Source organism: Schistocerca gregaria, chromosome 2 (genome assembly GCF_023897955.1).
Source record: "Schistocerca gregaria isolate iqSchGreg1 chromosome 2, iqSchGreg1.2, whole genome shotgun sequence".
NCBI lineage: Eukaryota > Metazoa > Arthropoda > Insecta > Orthoptera > Acrididae > Schistocerca > Schistocerca gregaria.
In genome coordinates, this window is record NC_064921.1 from 901,498,079 (window position 1) to 901,518,296 (window position 20,218).

The 20,218-nt window shown below is 45.1% G+C and overlaps 1 protein-coding gene across 1 annotated transcript in view; it reads left to right on the top strand.

Moving 5' to 3' along the window:
- The window catches only part of LOC126335344 (neuroligin-4, X-linked-like), a 397,024-nt gene that overhangs the window by 346,325 nt on the left and 30,481 nt on the right, over positions 1-20,218 (top strand). Inside the window, exon 9 of the mRNA XM_049998528.1 lies at positions 4,699-4,946. Within this exon, the coding sequence (XP_049854485.1) occupies positions 4,699-4,946 (248 nt within the window). The remainder of the gene's footprint in view (positions 1-4,698; positions 4,947-20,218) is intronic.

A 20,218-nucleotide genomic window follows, 5' to 3' on the forward strand; every position in this document is an offset into this window, starting at 1 on the left:
AGTGGGCAATCTTGAAGGCATTTTGATTACGGCCATGTGCACTAAAATACCAAAAAACTGCTCCATTTCATTTTTGTTCGTCACGAAGATAAACTGAATCTTTCTGCAAAGCATTGATATTGGACTGCTCAGCAATGAGTTCAAATACGTCATCATTCATAAATATTTTATAATATTGCAAAGGTGTCATTTCCTCTACTGGTGGTGGTGGAAGGGATCCTTTCCATTCTGTGTCTTGTACCACAAAATAAGTTTTATAAATTTATAATCACTACGCTTGCATCTATGTTTTACTTGCTGCTGCTGCTCACGTGTAGATGGTTCTTCTTCATTTTTATTGTTGTCGCTTACATCTGATTTTGGCTGAGAATCAATAACTTCACCACTCCTGACTGCAACAGCCAGAAACGTAAAGACATTGACGTCTAAGATCCGTAATTATACTTATGTACATTCTCAATATTTTTACTTGTGTTAGTGATCCCTACCTTTGGGAATCCATTTTCTGTTTCTTGCTCCTCTCTAATTGCCGAAATTTCAGCTCCATTCTCCTTTTACACCATCTGAATGAAATTCATGACAGCTGCTTCAGAAATAGCTTGAGAACTTTTCATCAATTTCGACAGTTTCATCTTTATCTTCGTCCCCAACATCTGAGATATCCCCATGAGAGACATCAATGTATACATTGAACTCATCATCAGGTAAATTCATAATATATTCTACGTCAGCACCAGTCAAAAAGCCATATATAGTGACGCAATATTTAAAAAGTGGCTAGAATGTGATTTTATACCTGCAAAGCAAAGTTTCTAACTCCTACATCAATAGATTTGTAAAGCAAGGCATTATATTACGAAATTTCCACTCCATTCCACTGTTGCTTTGAAGCAACGTAAGATTTTTCGCAGTTCATCTTATCTGGAAATCATTATGCAAGTCAAATGTATGATGTACTTATGCAGAAAGGATTGTCACAACACTTGATAATTTGTCACAACACATGATAATTATTTCACTGTAAACGAAAGAGCAAAACTCACGTATTTTACGCGTTTTTTATCATCAGTTCTTCGCAATGAAGACTGCAGCAACTAGTCACGCTCAATTGTTTCCTTCTTCCCGCGCGTTAGTTCCTGCCATTTGCTGTCGGGAACAGTCACTACTGGATTGTAGCTACAAGTAAACAGTGGCAAAGAGTAGTTAAAATTGGTTTGATACAAAATACATCTATGGAAAGACGATGTTTCTTATAAGCTACGCTGGTAAAGAAAGGGTTAGCTTTGATCTGCATGAGCAGTTTTTATACACGGGTTATCGCCTGTATTTGCCACGGTACGGATGATTTGAAGATGAAAACAAGAGTCCGAAACTAGTCGCCATCAGAAAATCAAGGGAGATACTTCTCAATGCAACTTACGACAGAGGTACAACCATTTCTATCAATTACGAGACAATCTGGAGACCTATGTTTCACCTGTAGCATGCTGCAAGTTCGTATATATTATCACATTACCTGCAGCTATTTCAGAAAGGTTAGCCAGTTTGACTATAACCTCCACGACAGACTGTTTCGCATTCGGTTGCATGCCACTGCATTCCATCAGTTCTTATCACCCCGTTTCGTTAATATCAGAGGTTGAATACAAAACCTCATATTTCACATATAAGTTCCCTTCGACGTAACACGTCACTTTTCATGACCGTACATATACAAAAGACAAGGTAAATCGCCCCATATTCGTATAAACGCCAGTGATATTATTTGACGAGTGGGAAGGCAATGAAATTAGTAACCCGAAGCCTCGAATGACTGAACAGAAATTGAATGTTGATTCCCACCTGTTCCAACGAAATTATTAACCCTACCAAGGAACTAATGTCGCCATGGTGAATACGACTGAAAAGTACTTCACGTCAATAAATTTCATGTTTCACAAAGCAACATTTTGCAAATGTAGTGCAAGTAAGCATCCTCCTCACATAATGTAAAACGATGTCTTTTCAACATGCCCATTTCTTTACAACGAAACAAAGCGTCTAAACCAAACAAATCGGCACGTCATAAATCATCACATTCATAACAACACTGTTTCTCGTTTTGTCACCTGACCATCCAGTTCTGGCGAACTAATTCTGCCTGCCAAGCATCGCTGTCGACTGGCTCACCTCAGAGGTTAGGTGACTTTCCAAGACAAACCTTTCAATTTCCAATGCAAATATAAGCTACTCTAGCAGATAGATAAGCGACTAAGGCTCTTTGATGCAGGCAAGTGCTTATAGCGTCTAACAACAGACGACTTTCAACCTGTTTGATTTTTAGAACGACGATTGCCCATAGCAAGAATTTCATAGCAACATTTTTCTTCAGTAGAGTCTGACGATGTCCTACTCGCGTCCTGGCCAAAGAGCTCGCAATCTTATCGCCGTGCGGCGCGCGAGAGGAATAACGCGACGCATTGATCGGTTGACTTCTTCCTCGAAAACGTTTGATGGAGGCCTCGGATTAATTTCCTGCACAGCTACAAATACACAGTTCACATAATAGGCACCAGCCTCTCACTAACCTGCGAGACAGGGTTACAATTGTCGCTAACGTAACAGTACTGTAGCAATCCACCCGCTTCCTAAAACGTCGCGGATCCGAGCACACGATTGGAAAACAAGCTCTGCAAACAAGGACAACGCTATCACCTTCCTGTTTCTGGCGTCTCATCCATAAACACAACCGGATAGCAATCAAAAGTTTAAAAAAAGGACACCCACAAAAGACTACAAATTTTCAAAATATGTCTCTGAGCACTATGGAACTTAACACCTGAGGTCATCAGTCCCCTAGAACTTAGAACTACTTAAACCTAACTAACCTAAGAACATCACACACATCCATGCCCGAGGCAGGATTCGAACCTGCGACCGTAGCAGACTGAAGCGCTTAGAACCGCTTGGCCACCGCCAAGCGGTTCATTGGAACTACAGAAATTATTGGCTTCTACTAAATCCCACGCAGTCCGTGTCATTCGCTACAACACACCGTCCAGGAAGCTTGTGGCTCCACTATCTGAGATAAAACCTGTGGCTACTGAGCCCGTGCACGCTCACTTAATGGCAGTACTCGCCTAGAACACTGGAGAGTTCAACTCGAAATTGACGCTCGCACACGAAAACGCGCTTTAGGGATATCACACTTCTCCGTACTCCAAGAAATATAACTCGACTTATCACGAAGGATCACTCTATCCCAGCTTCTGAAATACAACCACGAGAACACCACTTTCACCCCTGAGGATACACAACTTGTACATCCCATAGGTCCGCCGGTCGACTCCTCGATGTCACTAAATTATACAGGATGCTCTAAAATTCCCCTTGCTGACTTGTAGAAGGGACTTAGTATATAATATATTGAATTTGGACCTATTTCTGGAAACGTAGCATTTCCCTGTTACAACCAAATGAAAACGTGTGGGTAACGCGTCGACTTTTAAAGTTCCACTCATTAATAACCAAAGAAAGAAAAAGGAAACTTAACCAGTTTTCATGAACATTGTTGTTTACAGTTAAATCATTTTTGTCCGTTTCAACGGAGGGTTAGCGTTCTGATCGACTACAAGTATGGTTCGTTGCGGTGACCACCAAGTTCGCTGCACACATTGTACGTACGAATTATATTGAAAGCTTCTCTTCGAAGTGATGCAGTACGGTCTCTTGTACTTCGGCTGTGCGGCTTCTCCTTGGAGCACCACAGTCACGCCTGCTGACAGTGAAGGTACCATTTTCTCGAAGTCTTTACGTAATTGTGGCGAAAACGGTATGCGATGGTGTCGTATATTGTGGACAACGGTCTTGATCAGGCGACGAGACGTCTTCCGTTACCGTGAGCTTCGGCACACTAAAGGATTATGTCGGAGTATCCTGCAAACTTAATCTCAACCATGTTGCTCTGACACAGACACGTGAGTGAGGCTCGAACCAAGTCAGAGAGGTAGGACAGACGAGAAATGGCATCAGCCGATCCGAATTAAGCACCCCTCACCATGACTAACGTGCTGCATACCTACCTACCTATGAAACATGTTTTTAAACGACTGTAGCACGCAAACGGTACGTTTCCGGACATGGCTTCCAATTTAAAATATAGTCTAATCAGTCTCCTGTACAAGTCCCAGAAGTTTGTAAAGGGAATTTTAGAGCTCCCTGAGTTCAAACGAAGCAGAATCAGGGTCAAAATATAGAAATTTTCATTGGACATTTTACTGCCACCACTTACAGCGCTTCCCTGAGATTCTGCAATGGATGTTGGATACATCGGCTGTCCTGAAGAAATGAGTCAACCTCGTGCCGGCCTCTTCTGACCAGATCACCATCATCTGTGAAAACACCCTTCCTTCAACTAATGGCTGCAGACAGCCTCCTAACCCTAGAAACCAATCACGTCGTAGATGGTAGCCATAGAAAGAGCACACAGACGCGGCCAGGATATGAAACATTCTAGTGGCTGATGGCAGTATTTCGTACAGTGTAGCTTACGAAAACAGCTGCGGTGATCTCCAACCAAAATGGACAAAATAATACATATTTCCATCTGAATAGTCCTGTCTCGTAAAAAGCAGTTCTTCCGCTGTCCAGTCATATTTTTGCCTTATAGGTGTGACGCTATTTCGGATGTCTGCTACAGTGTGGTCCTTGCCCTGGCAGGTATGAAACCGCGCATGAAGAACCACTTCCGCGCGCACCAGCTGTCGGTGTGGCTGCGTCTGATCCCGGAGCTGCACCGCGCCGGCATGGAGGACGTGGTGGCGCGCCACAACCTGTTCCGCAACCACAACGACGTCGATCTGTACGACGGACCCGTGCGCCCGGACCCGCTGTCGCGCGCCTACGGCTCCTACGACACCATCGTGGCCGCCGCCGACGGCCGGGCTCGCAACGGCTCCAGTCTCGAGGTGGGTAAACGAACGTAATATTCACGATACTCGAGAAAGTAGACTAAGAATGTATAGAACATCGGTAGTAACGAACCGTGTAGAACTTTGCAGTGGTGTGCCTAGAGGTTAAAACTTCGCAGCTCATCGCATTTATATCTACATCCTAACTTCTCAGCATTGTTGTAGAAGCCGTCTTGTGGGAGGGCGGGGGGTGCTCTATGTTGAATTGTGGTGAACGTGTCGCACTGACAGCGCCGTGACCTTCTGAAGCGAGAATACACAGCGCTGTTCCATTGTGATAGGTGTACCTCATTTGGTAGTCTATTGTCTCTCATCAGCTTTGTATCCCACTTTTCCCTTCAGTAAGACACCAGCTGGTGGCGACTGATGTAAACATGTTTCCCTTTCGAAGCACTTCTTAGCTTTCAATGGGCCGTCAACTCGCCTCTTAGTCTCTACATAGTAGCAACTGTTACATCGAGATCTGCGAGTCAGTTTGTACACTACTGGCCATTAAAATTGCTACAACACGTAGACGCGAAATTTAACCGACAGGAAGACGATGCCATTATATGCAAATGAAGAGCTTTTCAGAGCATTCACACAAGGCTGGCGCCGGCGGCGACACCTACAACGTGCTGACATTAGGAATATTTCCAACCGATTTCTCATGCACGAACAGCAGTTGACCGGCGTTGCCTGGTGAAACGTTGTAATGTCTCGTGCAACGAGGAGATATGCGTACCATCCCGTTTCAACATTGATAAAGGTAGGATTGTAGCCTATCGTGATTGCGGTTTATCATATCGCGACATTGCCGCTCGCGTTGGTCGAGATCCAATGACTGTTAGCAAAATATGGAATCGGTGGGTTCAGGAGGGTAATACGGAACGCTTTGCTGGATCCCAGGCCTCGTATCACTAGCAGTCGAAATGACAGGCATCTTATCCGCATGGCTGTAACGGATCGTGCAGCTACGTCTCGATCCCTGAGTCAATAGATGAGGACGTTTGCAAAACAACCATCTGCTGTAGCATGGTTACCCTTGACCCTTGACAAAAACCATATGCACAAACAGTTCGACGACGTTTGCAGCAGCATGGACTATCAGCTCGGAGAACACGGCTGCGGTTACCCTTGACGCTGCATCACAGACAGGAGTGCCTGCGATGCTGTATTCAACGACGAACCTGGGTGTACGAATGGCAAAACTTAATTTTTTCAGATGATTCCAGGTTCTGTTTACAGCATCATGATGGTCACATCCGTGTTTGGCAACATCGCGGTGAACGCACATTGGAAGCGTGTATTCATCATCGCCATACTGCCGTATCAACTGGCGTGATGGTATGGGGTGCCATTGGTTACGCGTCTCGGTCATCTCTTGTTCGCATTGCCGACACTTTGAACAGTGGACGTTGCATTTCAGATGTGTTACGACCCGTGGCTCTACCCTTCATTCGATCCCTGCGAAGCCCTACATTTCAGCAGGATAATGGACGACCGCATGTTGCAGGTCCTGTATGGGGCTTTCTGAATACAGAAAATGTTCGACTGCGGCCCTGGCCAGCACATTCTCCAGATCTCTCACCAATTGAAAGCGTCTGGTCAATGGTGGCCAAGCAACTGGCTCGTCACAATACGCTAGTCACTACCCTTCATGAACCGTGGTATCGTGTTGAAGCTACATGGGCAGCTGTACCTGTACACGCCATCCAAGCTCTGTTTGACTCAATGCCCAGGCGTTTCAAGGCCGTTATTACGGCCAGACGGGGTTGTTCTGGGTACTGGTTTCTCCGGATCTATGCAACCAAATTGCGTGAAAATGTAATCACATGTCAATTGTAGTATAATATATTTGTCCAATGACTACCCGTTTATCATCTGCATTTCTTCTTGGTGTAGCAATTTTAATGGCCAGTAGTGTATTTATGAAGCAGCACATAATTTCATTTCTGCGTTCAGTGGATGGAAGATAAGGGCACTATTTCAAATAGAAACGCACGGGAGAAGAAGGATCTTTTGTGGTTATGCTATTATGAGACGTACCTTGCGAGGTAAAAATGGAAATGTCATTAGGCCAGGGCCTCCCGTCTGGTAGACCGGGCGCCCCATGCGAGTCTTGCGAGTTGACGGCACTTCGGAGACTTGCGCGTCGAATGTGATGAAGTGGTGGTGATGAAGACAACACCCAGTCCCTCAGCGGAGAAAATCCCCGACACCGCCGGGAATCCAACCTGGGTCCCTAGACACGACAGTCCGTCGCGCTGACAACTCAGCTTTTTTCCGATGCATGGGGACGTGGATAAGGGTGTTGCATCATGTGAGAGGTAGGCATGGTACACCCCAACTTTGAGGGGGGTCAAGGAAGAGATAACCGACAAAAGTTTGTCGGTAAGATGGTTTTCGGGTGAGGGTGCTATGCGCGGTCACAACTTTGTACCAGAACTCAAGGACTGTATGCAGACCACTTTGAAAGGGGTATTCTTAAGCCTGTCCTCGAAACCAGATGAGGGCATGGTGCGTAGCAAGAGGGTAGTGAAATGTCTGGGGCAACAACAGGAAATCCCGGGTTACCGTCGTTGGCGGGCACGGAGGTAACAGCCCACGATTCATTGCATGAGGAGCCATACGTTTTGCTTCAGGGGGCACGTAAGACGGTGTTCGTCGGCGTCTTCGAGCTGACAGTCAGGGTAGAGTGGGGAGGTGGCCAGTCCTATGCGATAAAGTCGATTATTAGTCGGGAATTTTCCATAGACTAAAACATACCAAAGTGCAGACACAAACGACGGTGAAAAGGGTGCATGCACACACCCCCAAACCGTGCGCCAGGATGCTGTAGCACCATGGGGTCGCAAGGGTTGGACAGCATAAACAAACGGTAATAATCTTTTGTACGGGGAGGACGGGTGACCGGAAGATCGGTCCGAACGTAGCTGAGTTCAAAAGGTTCAAATGGCTCTGAGCACTACGGGACTCAACTGCTGTGGTCATTAGTCCTCTAGAACTTAGAACTAATTAAACCTAACTAACTTAAGGACATCACACACATCCATGCCCGAGGCAGGATTCGAACCTGCGACCGTAGCAGCCGCACGGTTCCGGACTGCGCGCCTAGAACCGCGAGACCACCGCGGCCAGCAGCTGAGTTCTATGAAACAATTGCCGATGTGGTACAATAATGGAGAAATAGGTGCCACGTTGATCGAGAGAAGCTGGTCGGAGGACATCTAAGAGACTCCGTGTTAAGGACGGAACCGTCCCCTGCCAGTGCCGCAACAGAGTGTGGACAAAGAGTGCAGAAGGTCGTTGACGAGTCCGAGGCCACCTTTTGCAGGAGGCAATGTTAGTGTTGTAGCGGACTTCGAAGAGTGCCCCTGCTGACACAAAATATCCAAAGGCTGGCTGGATGCGGCGGCCAAGGAGTAACGGCATTTGGAGGATCTGGGCGACGTGTACCAGTTTAGGGGCTACATATATGTTGACATAGGACACACGTTGGAGTTGGTTTAAGTTACGGTGCACTTGACCGCGGACATGGTGCCGAATCGACTGCAAAAGCCGCCGGTATGCCAGGGCCACTGTGCGGTGTGTGTAGCTCGTAAATTCGATACCCAAGTAACGAAGGGTGGTACTGACTGGGAGTGGGTTCGGCACCATAGCCGGGAGGCCGCGTCCAATGTGCATCATAGTCGATTTACGGACATTAAGAATTTTACCAGAAAGACGTCCATACTGGTGGATCCATTGGATGGCGTCATTGAGTTCCGTGGAGGAGCAGGTGAGAAAGAGGAGATCGTCCGCATAAGCTCTACAGTGAAAGCTGTAGTCACGCAAAGTGAGGCCCTGCAGTCTAGAGGTAAGTCCAGTGATGAGGGGCTCAAGTGCAATGGCATATAGTAGACACAGGGCATCCTTGACGTACAGAGCGGCGTATAGGAATCGGTCCTACAAGCCTCCCATTGACTTGTACCATCGAGACCGCGGGAAGTAGTAACCGGCGAATGGCATCGACAAAAAGTAATGGGAACCCCATACGTGTCGCCACCATGAGGAGGAATTGGTGTCGAACGTGATCAAAGGCACTCGTGAAATCGACGGATACCAGTGCTGCACGAAGGCGACAAACCGACGCCAGTGCAATGAGGTCACGGCATTCTCCTAGGGCTGTTTGTAAGGTGGTCCCAGAACCACGTGCTGTCTGCTCAGGTGAAAGGACCGTAGGTAAGACGGTGCGTATGCGCGCTGCTAAGAGGCGTGCATAAATTTTATAGTCTGCATTCAGTAGTGTAAGGGGGCGATATGCAGAGACATGAGACCCTCCCTTCGGTTTAGGCACAGGTAGAAGAATGCCAGTGACGAATTCAGGTGGAATTGGGAAGGACGGAGTAAAGAGTTCCTGAATCATTTCCGTCCAGCGAGGAAGCATTAACGTGGTGAACGCCCGGTAAAACTCCACTGGGAGACCATCTGGTCCGGGTGATTTGTTCTTGGCCCCTTTGTTGATCGCATCTACCACCTCCTCTGCGGTGATTGCAGACATCATGGACGTTTACTCCGCTACGATAAGGATCCGATCAGGGGAAATACAGAGATCATCAGGAATGGGCGTCGCCATCGGTTCATCATCAAAAAACTGGCGATAATGTTCAGCAAAGGCAGACACCACCGCCGCCTGTGTTGTGTGGTGAACACCATCGGAGGTCGTGATGTTGGGGACGAGAAGTCGACGTCGACGACTATGGTCGGATGCGGCATGGATTGTGGATGGGGTTTCGTCGTGGAGGAGGTCTTGTCGTCGGGAACGCACCACGACACCAAGCAGTCGTGCACGTTGAAGAGAGAGGAGACGAGCTTTAGTACGTTGTCGTTCCCTATGGGTGTCAGGTGATAGAGGGAGCGCATCGAGCTCACGGAGGACGGCGTAGTGAAAATTTGTGGTGTCTCGATGCCATGCTGCTGCTTCCTTCCCACATTGTATGAAGGCCTTTCTGATCGCCGGTTTGGCACATTTGAGCCACCAATGGAATGTGGATGTGTACTGCGGAAGGCGTCTTTCGCAAGACCCCCATATAGTGGCAATACATTGTCGGCAGTGTGTATCATTAAGGAGGGAGGTATTAAGCTTCCGGTAACCTCTGCTGCGCCACACTGACTTGAGGTGGCGGAGCCAGGGAGCAAATGACGGCGCAGTGGTCCGGAAATGCAAGGGGCCACCGTTCAGCGTGGGCGACGTCATTGCCAAGGTGGGCAGAGACATAAAACCGGTCTAGTCTGCTCGCAGAATGTGCTGTATAATGGGTAAAACCGGGGGTATTGCCATGAATTTTCTCCCAAACGTCCACTAGATGAAAATCTTTGATTAAGGTGAGAAGCGCCGGGCATGAGGAATAACCAGGCATTTGGTCCTGCGGATGGAGGACACAGTTGAAATCGCCTCCCATGATAAGGCGATCATAGCGTCCAGAAAACAGGGGCGCCACGTCATGTCCGAAGAAAGTGGACCGCTTCCGACGGTTCGAGGAGCCAGACGGAGCGTAGATATTGATGACGCGCGTGTCGGTGATGGTAACAGCCATGCCTCTTCCACAGGGAAGAATTGTCGTGTCCTTGAGTGGGATTCCTTCGCGTATGTAGAAAGCCACTCCACGCCCTGATTGATCACACGTCGACGTGTATGAGTCGTAGCCGTAGACTGGTGGTAGTGTGGCAACGCGTACTTCCTGAAGAAGGGCGACGTCGACGTCAGAGGCCCGAAGCATGTCACATAGGAGTTGCAGCTTGGGTGCAGTGCCGATCATGCTGATGTTCAGTGTGGCAAACCGGTACGTTTGTTTCAGCGGTGTTGTACGCGCATCTACCATCACCAAGGGAAGGAAGAGGAGGGCACCGACAGGAAGTCCCGTCCCGTCAGCTGCAGCGCCTTGCTTTTGATGTTAACAGGCAGCCTCGTCGGGCGGAGGCAACTCAGCCGGAGGAGGTGGCGAATCTTCCTCAATGTCGTCGGCCCATGCTCCTGTCCCATGGGTCCGTCCAATGTCGATGGGAATTGCGTCGTGGTGCACCGATCGTTACATTGTGACATAGTGGTCCCGTCCAGCGAAACGTCTTGTTCATCGTGAAAGCTGTCCGCCGACCTCTGCGTGGATATGTCTGCTGGTTGGGTGTCGTCTTCGTCGTCGCGGGTGGCGACGCTTTAAGAGCCCGTGGGTGAACGGCGACGGTGTTTGCGCCTACGTGGCGAGCGTTGTTTGCGGACGTGTTCCTCAGTGTCGGACGACGGCAAGGAAGAGCGTCGACCTGGTTCGAAGGTGTCGGTGGGTACAATGAAATTGTCAAACAGGTGTTGTGAAGTAGTACTGTTCTCCTCAGCGTCCGATGCGGGAGCCTGTTTGGCGGCAAGGTCGTCAGGTGGGACGTCCGCACCGTCCATAGGTGACTGGGACGGTGGGACGTGCCGATCGGAAGGACCGGGCGACGGACTGGACGAAACTGTTGACGTGGCAAGAGCCGCTGCGTAAGTGACCGGCAGGGCGGTCATCGTGGGTGTGACGGACGCTTCCGACAACGGGAGCTGCGCGACATGTCGTTGAATGCATTCAGACCGTAGGTGACCTCCTTTCCCGCAACCGGAATAGGTTCGAGGTTGGTCGTCGTACATTATAATGGCACGGCAGCCTCCGATAAGTAGATAGGAAGGCACGTGTTTCTGAAACTCGATGCGGACCTGTCTAATACCGTTTAAAACGGGATAGGTCTGAAATTGTACCCATCGTTCGGCAACATGTTCCAGAACGTTGCTATAGGGACGGAGCGCCTCGATGACGACGTCTGCAGGTAGTTCGAACGGCAGTTCGAAGATCCTTATCGTCCGTGTGCCGAGACCTGCGTAATCGACGGTAACGGGTCCGACGTTGCCGTCGGAATGACAGAAGCGCAGTCCACGTTCTGCCTCTTGAAGCACCTTGTCGCACGCCGCATCGTTGATAATTTTGACGTAGACGGTACTGCTAACTATCGACAAGTGGATACCAATTAGATCCGTTGGTGGTATTTTAACTTCATCGCGAATAAATCGTTCTACCTCCAGGGCCTTGGGTCGGACGAAGTCGGAACTAAAGTTGAAACGTAATGTCTTCTTCCGATAGTTGTGCGCCATGGTGGTCTAGAAGGGAAAAACGGCACTTGCAGCTGCCGAAGTAAACACAAACACACCGTGCGCGCCTCGCCCGCAGCCCTCTTGGCGCGTGACCGCCTCGCAGCACTGCCGGCGGCAGACTGTATTGAGGCGGACACTTTACGACATGACTCCAACAACGGCACTGAACTGATAACGAATTGAGGAAGTACGAATCGAGTCTTACGCAAGAAACAGAGCCACTCTGGCGTATTTGTATGACACATTACGACAGCATCGCTATAGCGACAAGTAAATGCTGATGAATACATTTACCGATGAGCGCAAGAAGTGGTTCTTACATAAGGGAGCGTATGTAGCACAACAAATCACAATAATAACGCAGAGAAGACACCGTTTTTCTTATTCGTTGATTAGTATCGTCTTCTAACATAAAAAGAAAATTAACTTTCGTATTTAGGGGCCCAAAGTAACTAGTAAATACTAGACGCCATGAATTTTTGAAGAACGACTTTGTACACCCGCACTACAATGTGATGTTTGTTCCCTAAATTTGCAGCCAAACCAATTCACGAGCGCCTAACACTTACGAAATGCAGGAGTTGCATTATTTAATGTAACAAATTATCCATCGTAATGGTGGCTAAAGAGAAAACGGCCGCTTAATCTCGATAATAAAACGTCAAAACCAATAGAACTGAACACCAATTTGGCAATTGTTGGTACATCAGAGGCAGAAGCACCAGAACCACGATCGTCAAAATCTTCCACAGAGATGTAATTAGATAAAATGAAATAATTTCAATAAGAAAATGCAAATCATCATACTCCGTGAAAAAATTATTACGTGACAAGGAAAATAGTTATCATAAGAGTCAGCCATAGTAATAATGCAAACGACGAGAAGAAACAAGCAAGTTTAAAAAGTATAGGATCAAGATCTTAAAGAAAAAGACTCGTGGTCTGTTGTTCAGCCACTGCAAGATGTCATTGAAGTTAAAACGTAGGACAAGATACAAAAACTAAAATTTAAAAAATCCGGAAGCTTAACACTCTGAACACAATGCAGTTTATGAGTTTTGCTGTGTTTACATTTATTGTACGATCACTCATGTCTCTGGATATTTTACTAAGGCTTGGGACGCGGCGGTATGATAACTATTTGGTATGGTATGTAGAAGAAGAAGTGAAACAAAAGTTATTCTTAATCCTGGTCTACATGTAACGTTTCGTCGTCTGACTTGCATGATCAAACACAGCGTTACATTTGGACGGAAGTTTGACACTCTTTTATGAATTGAATGAAGATCGACTAAGTCGCAAGAGACCGATGGATTGGAGCTTTGTGTGCATGCAAGACTGGCGACGAGTCTGATCATGTAGACGCACATCAGTGTCCTCGCTCAAGCTTTGCACCGACAGCAATGTACTATCGGTGGCGCCAGAAGTTCCAACTATCAATTTAGTGCGTGAAGTGGCGAAAGAAATGGTAGACTTGCAACACAGGACTCACAAATTGGAGCTCATGGAGCTCTACCAAAGTTTTCCTTGCCTCTGGGAAATAAAATCTAAGCTTTCAGCAACAGAGACAGGAGAAACCAGTCATACGGCACTGTCACTAATGAGGACAAGGAAGTGAAGCAGCAAAAAGATTTGGTCACCAGAAAGGTCAACTCATATCGAACAGTTTACAGGAAAGAGAGTGCGAAAATAAAAGCGTCCACTATGTCTGGAGCTGGAACGAAAGAAATTTGTAATTCTTCTTTGTCCTACCATTAACTACTTTTCTTCTTGAATGTCGAAGATCACGGCCAGACATAGAAGACTCTGAAAAGGAGTTACGTAATAACAATGACTTTCAAATTTTGTGGCTAACAACCGTTATTCATTTCATCCTTCATACAAAATTGGACAGTTCAAGTTCCTTGTAGCTCCCGCCTGTCGCTAAAAACCTTAACGTTGCGGTGAGTCTCTCGTGTAGGCTTACAGCCGCCCTCATGACATTACCTTTATTCCAGTTTCTGGCGTTACAAGCGTTAACAGTATACAGTTTTCGAACATCCAGCATACTGGAATAGCTTGCGCTGTAACTGTTCGTTGCACATTTTTGACGTGGTTTTGACATCTTCGGAAGTACCATTTTTACTGTGTTACAATGATTTGAAAATGCTTTTGGCCCAAACCTGTTTTCGAGTCAATAAAAAAGTAAAATTTACAACTTTGGACTGGTTTTTCGTTGTACTGAGTATACATTTCGTCCCTATGTCCTTACGTAAGTAATTGCACCAATCTTATGGTTCCTGCTGTAGCTCTCGGAGACAATTCTCATTAGAGAATATCCCTCTCTTCTGTAAGCAAACCCAGGATCGTCGTGAAGGACGAGTAGATTATTTTCTTTTTCAGTTTAAGAGCACATAGCATAACCACCGTCTTCCATGTGTATTTCGGAACGACCGAGCAAAAGATGGAGCGAAAGTTAGGGTGCTGTAGGAAGTAAGTAAGAAAGAAAGATTGGGTTTAACGTCCCGTAGACATCGAGGTCATTAGAGATGGAGTACAAGCTCAGATTGAGTCAAGGATGAGGCAAGAACTCGGCCGTGCCCTTTCAGAGGCCACCGTTTGCATGGAGCAATTTAGGTAAATCACTGAAATTTAAATCTGGACGGCTATTCGCGGGTTTGAACCGTCGTCCTCCCGATTGTGACTCCGGTTTATTAACCACATCGCCAGTTCACTCAGGTTGAGTACAGCATCTGCGCGATTGATGTGTGTAGTCAGTCTTGAATGACTATTCAAGACAGGCGGCGAAACATAGCGTGCAGATCAGGCTTAAGATACAGCCAGCTACAGATAGTGTCGCTTCAGCTGTTAGACGGGAACAATTCGCTCAGTAAAGAGTACCACGATTATTTACGTTAGTTTATAGCGTGATATTGCAAGAAGTTCTAGTCTAAAAATCAATATCGTTGCCCTTGAACAACGAAAACAAATCCGAGTACCATCATTTGTATTCTAGAAAAACTAAATATTGTTAAATAAAGAAACTTTTGTGAATTCTAATGTTTCCTGCCTGTTCCGAAAATTGCGAACTGCTGACTTTAGTAACATGTAATCACATCTTTCGCATCAGTGCCGTTATGTGAGGCTAATAATGTCTCTGTGTGTGTCAGAGACTGTGTAACGTCCCATTAGAAAAATATTGAATTACTGTGCCAGTAAACCTATTACGTTATTTGATTTTCAAACAGCTGAGCAAATCTCAACGTACTCAGACAGTTCGCTCTTTACTTCTTCTGATCATCAATAAACTGACACACAATATTTTTAACGCAACGCAATCTGACTTCCAATAATCCCTACAAAAGAATGTCCCTGACTAACAATAACCTATTCCTTTCATGAATCACTTACCTCACAAAAATCTTCGTTACTCGAACTACTGAAATACAGCGAGCGCCAGTACTGCCAGCAAAATAAAAGATTCTAACTACTGAGGGCACTAACTACTGATAGGCATAATTAGCAAATGAAAGATTTGGATAGAGAACAAACAATGTATTTACCTTAATAATGTTCAAAATTCGTGACATCCAGTTTTACAAATTTCCTTTTTCTGGCGGACACGCGTCCACGTCCGCTTCTACTAACCTCTCAAAACTCTGGTCTCTCTCTATCTCTCTCTCTCTCTCTCTCTCTCTCTCTCTCTCTCTCTCTCTCTCTCTCTCTCTCTCTCTCTCCACATCCACCACTGCTATCGGCTCACCTCCAACTGCCCAAAGCTACGTGCTGTTTAAATCCAATTGCCCAACCCTACACAAGCGAATATTCCAACAATGAGTCCAACCAGCCGCAGGCTGCACACAGCACAGTGATTTTCATACAGTGCGCTACCTGGCGTTACCTACATAGAAATCTAAACAGCCTACTTATAAAGCCAGTCCACATGAATATCAGTTCGAAGTTAACGCGAAAGCATTATGTATATTGGCACGTACCAGACCGCCATCATGTAAGGGATTTACGTCACTACAGATATATAATAACATAATTTACTTGAGATATTTTGCCCCTTATGATGATCCTTGTCAATATCATCACAGGACAGCTCTAGAAACCGCCATCGCTTCTGACGTTTCCAACCAAAATATGTTCTTTATTTCTGGAAAGCACGAAACAGATTCGACAATGAAGAGAATATTGTTTCGCTATCCTCACTTTCCGTCCAGAAGACCTCAATGTGTTTGACATTTTGACGGCACCGATCTGTTTCCTCCCTTCGCGTGTGAAGAAACAAGCTATTGTTCTCTTAAAATACATTCCAGTCCTGCAACGGCTCAGAGACAGTGTACAAAATGCCTCGTTGAGCCGTGCTCCGATGAATGGCTTCCTCACTTTGATATATACATTTCAGGTCTCTAGCAACTACTGTCTTAGTCGGCTTTTCATGTATCTGACTACGTGTACTTGGGACCTATCCTTTTTCCTATGTCTGCCATAGGAGAAAGACGTCAGTTCTGCCTTAATGACAATAGACAGTCTGTGATGTAGAGTAAGACTGCTGCTAATTGAGCTTATAAAGCAAATCATCAATGAGCAGCCTTAATATTGCGCTGTTTCTCGATGGTTAAACAGTTACACAGGCACTGGAAAGACTCACCCACAAAACTGGTGCAACTTGCGAGGGTCCCTGCTCGTTTGCTCAGTTAGTAGATAGCAACTCTTCTACGTATCGATGACTGATTTGTCATGATCACGGACAATAAAAACATTTAATCAACAAGTAAATCAAAAATATATTTACTTGAGGATGGCGTAAGCGCCTTGCTTCGTAGGAGTACATGACACATCGATATTTGGAGAAGATTACGCCACTTTAAACTGGATACCACTCATCATTTAGGCGAGAAGCAGGTACACAGACTAGAGAAGGCCCCAAGACACTGAGAGGGCAAGATAAAATAAGACAGAGGAAATCTAACACTGACGCACATAATGTACGACAACAGAATTAATGTAACATTAAGGCATCACATGTAGATGGAATGTGCCAAAGAGAGAGCCCAACCAGACAATACAGCATCAGAGCACATGATGGAAAACTTCCTAGTGGATGAAACCAGAACGTATTGAGATCGCACGGGAAGGCCGAGCGTAGTCATATCAATAAAGGGTCGCTATCAGTTGAAAGGAGGTTCGCTAATAAGTTGCAGTACGGAGCAGTCAGCGTACGGAGCAGCGACGTCGCCGTAGCAGCAATAAAGACATAGTTTCTTCAGCTGCGAGTGGCCAGTGGAAAGACTCTGGCGACAAATGTTAACTGCGAGATAGGTAGTTACTGTACATTTCTCGGAATAGTATCGAACAGAGGATGTCTGCTTCTACCTCAGCGAATAATACTTAAGCATTTCAGTAAATGACAGGACGAAGTTATAACTGACGACTTGTCTCCTATACTACAAAGCCAAGTGGCCATATAATAAACTGAGACAGGTCCAGTGGGCCAGTAGTTAGCAGAACCTGTGTGACTAAGAGCACTTGTCTCTGATTCATTTCGATAGTTGACTGACTGTATAGCAAACAGTAGTAGATCTGACACCTCACCTACTCGATTCCCTATAATCTCATTGGTATCTAACAGCTCAATAAAATCGTTAATCAAAGTAGTAATTTACAAGTTCTGCAGAGATTCTTTCTCCCTCTCATCTCCGTTATGAAGGTTGTGAAGGATTAATCCTATTTCAAAAAAGCACACAGATGTCGCCAACGCAGGCTACACCGTCTCAAGATCAGTCAAAGGCACCACCTGTGCTCAGAGCCATTTGAACCATATTATTATTATTATTATTATTATTATTATTATTATTATTATTATTATTATTATTATTATTTATTTATTTTATTACCGGATGGTTGGAGTACATTAAGCACAGTAGATAGAGCTGCATTTATCGAAAATTATGACTGAGTTACAATAACAAAATCATGTAGCAAGATTCGAATAAAATTTCAAATTCCATGAATGCTTTAATCTTGGACGATATACCCTACCTGCGTATTGCTCTTCAATATTCTTCCGACAGGTGACCGTGAAAGTCAATACACTATCTGGATATCTTTCGAATAGTTCCTCCATCCGAGTGACCACGACCGACCACACTTCAACGACTGCCGCGCTGATACAAGCGCAAAATCAAGTAGTGACCGTTTGTTGCTTTAGTTTTCGACGCCACTGTGTAGCGCCAAGACATCCGATACAAAATAGTTTAACGAAGAGTGGCAGCTTAAGGTTTATGTGTGCAGAATGAAGCGATATTTAGTAATGCTCTTCCAGTTGAATATGTTTAGAACGAAGTGTTATTCTCCGACACTGTGTTCTAAACAACAGCTTCATCTCTTCAGAAGTGCTGCTGATCATATGTAGCCTTGATGTAGAGAGAAAAAATAGGTTGACGGGAGTAAGAAAGACGTTTGAGGTCGAATTTGTATGGAGAGAGCTGCAACGGCTTACGATTTTCGATATGTTCGGTAATAGTGTTGGCAATAAGAGCAGGCTATTACCGTAGTGGAGGTGGCGTAGTGTACTTTTTTACACTATATTACCAGGCTCTTCAAAATTAATTTGTAGTTAACATTGATAAACTTTATTCTTTAATTATTTCTTGTGTGTAAAAGATCCAATGGCTCCCAGTATCTGCAGAACATATTTGTTGTAATGGACAACTTTGCCACTCTGTTGTTGTCTACAAACTGTACATGCATTTTCCTTCTGTCCCGTAACGCTGAAATTGTTGATCACAAAATCATCATTGGCAACCATTTCACGTATCTGCTCTATTTAGGATTCCTCTAGATTTTTCTGTGCATTACTTTCTTAAGAGATAAGCGTCCATTTTATTCCAGCATGTTTTCAAGTACCATTTTCCATTAGATCGTCACGTCGATCTTCCTTCATCTGCTGAAATGCAGCAAAGAACATCGTGGTCCATCGTAACATACATTCGCAAGATTACATGTTCATTAGTCATTGTTACGTCTTCCAGACCACAACGTACCCTTATATGTTTGTCTGCATGTTTCTTATATTAATGCCAGCATGTATCTTTCTGTTATTCAGAGAACAGCCCTCAGTTTTTCGATGGTTCTGACGCTGAAATTTCATGCTTCAATGCACTAAATCCAAACTGCTAATATACGCTGTTGAAAATGCTATGATTTCTCAGATACTGGAAACCGTGTCTTAAAAAACTTCTTTCAGGTTACCACTGTAGTTCAGTTTTCTCTTTCCGTTTATCTGTATTGCTTTCCAAATAGTTGTCGTCCTCAGCTGCCCTAAATCCAAGAATCATCATCAGCTTCTGTGATCTCATTGTTAATTGAGTACACGTCATTTTGATATCTTCATCATACTTTACTGTAACATTATCGTGATTGTGCTTCAGTCCTACTTTCCATCTTGTTCAGTTGCGTTCTTTCATTAGCTGTCTGGGGTTACTTACAGCAGAGGCACACTGTACACTGTCGTCAGCTAAACAATGATGTGTATGATTAATATCCATTACTATTTTCCCCAGTTTAATGATCTGTAGTTCGGAAGCCAATCAAAATATTATATTTATACATGTGTGGCTAGGTTATTATTGCCTCTTAAAAAACCAAAGGTTCAAAGTATTTTTATATATTCAGCATCCACGATGATCATTTCACTTAGCATCTGTGGAAGGAACCCTATCGTGTAGCTTTATTTTTGTAAGGATCTGTGGAAGGAACCTTAGAGTATCGCTTCTTTTTTGTAAGAATGTGTGATATGTCCTTGATTTATACCAAGTTATACATTCTCAACCATTTCCTCGCTATCGATCTATGGAGCAAAAGCATGTCTTCTCTGTGAAACTTGTCATTCCCATTGATAAACTTTTGATGACCCTGCGTGATTACCCTCTGTAGTTTGTTAGTTACCTGATGAAAGGTACTTGAAACTCAGATCATATGAAATGGCGTAATTGAGACGGGACTGTCATAATTACAATGATGATAGTGATGCCTATGTTGACGGCGATGATGATAAAGATGGCGATGATGATGTTTTCTGCCTTGCTGGTTTATGACTACAATTTACGTCCCAGTTTTTTAAAATGGTTCAAATGGCGCAGAG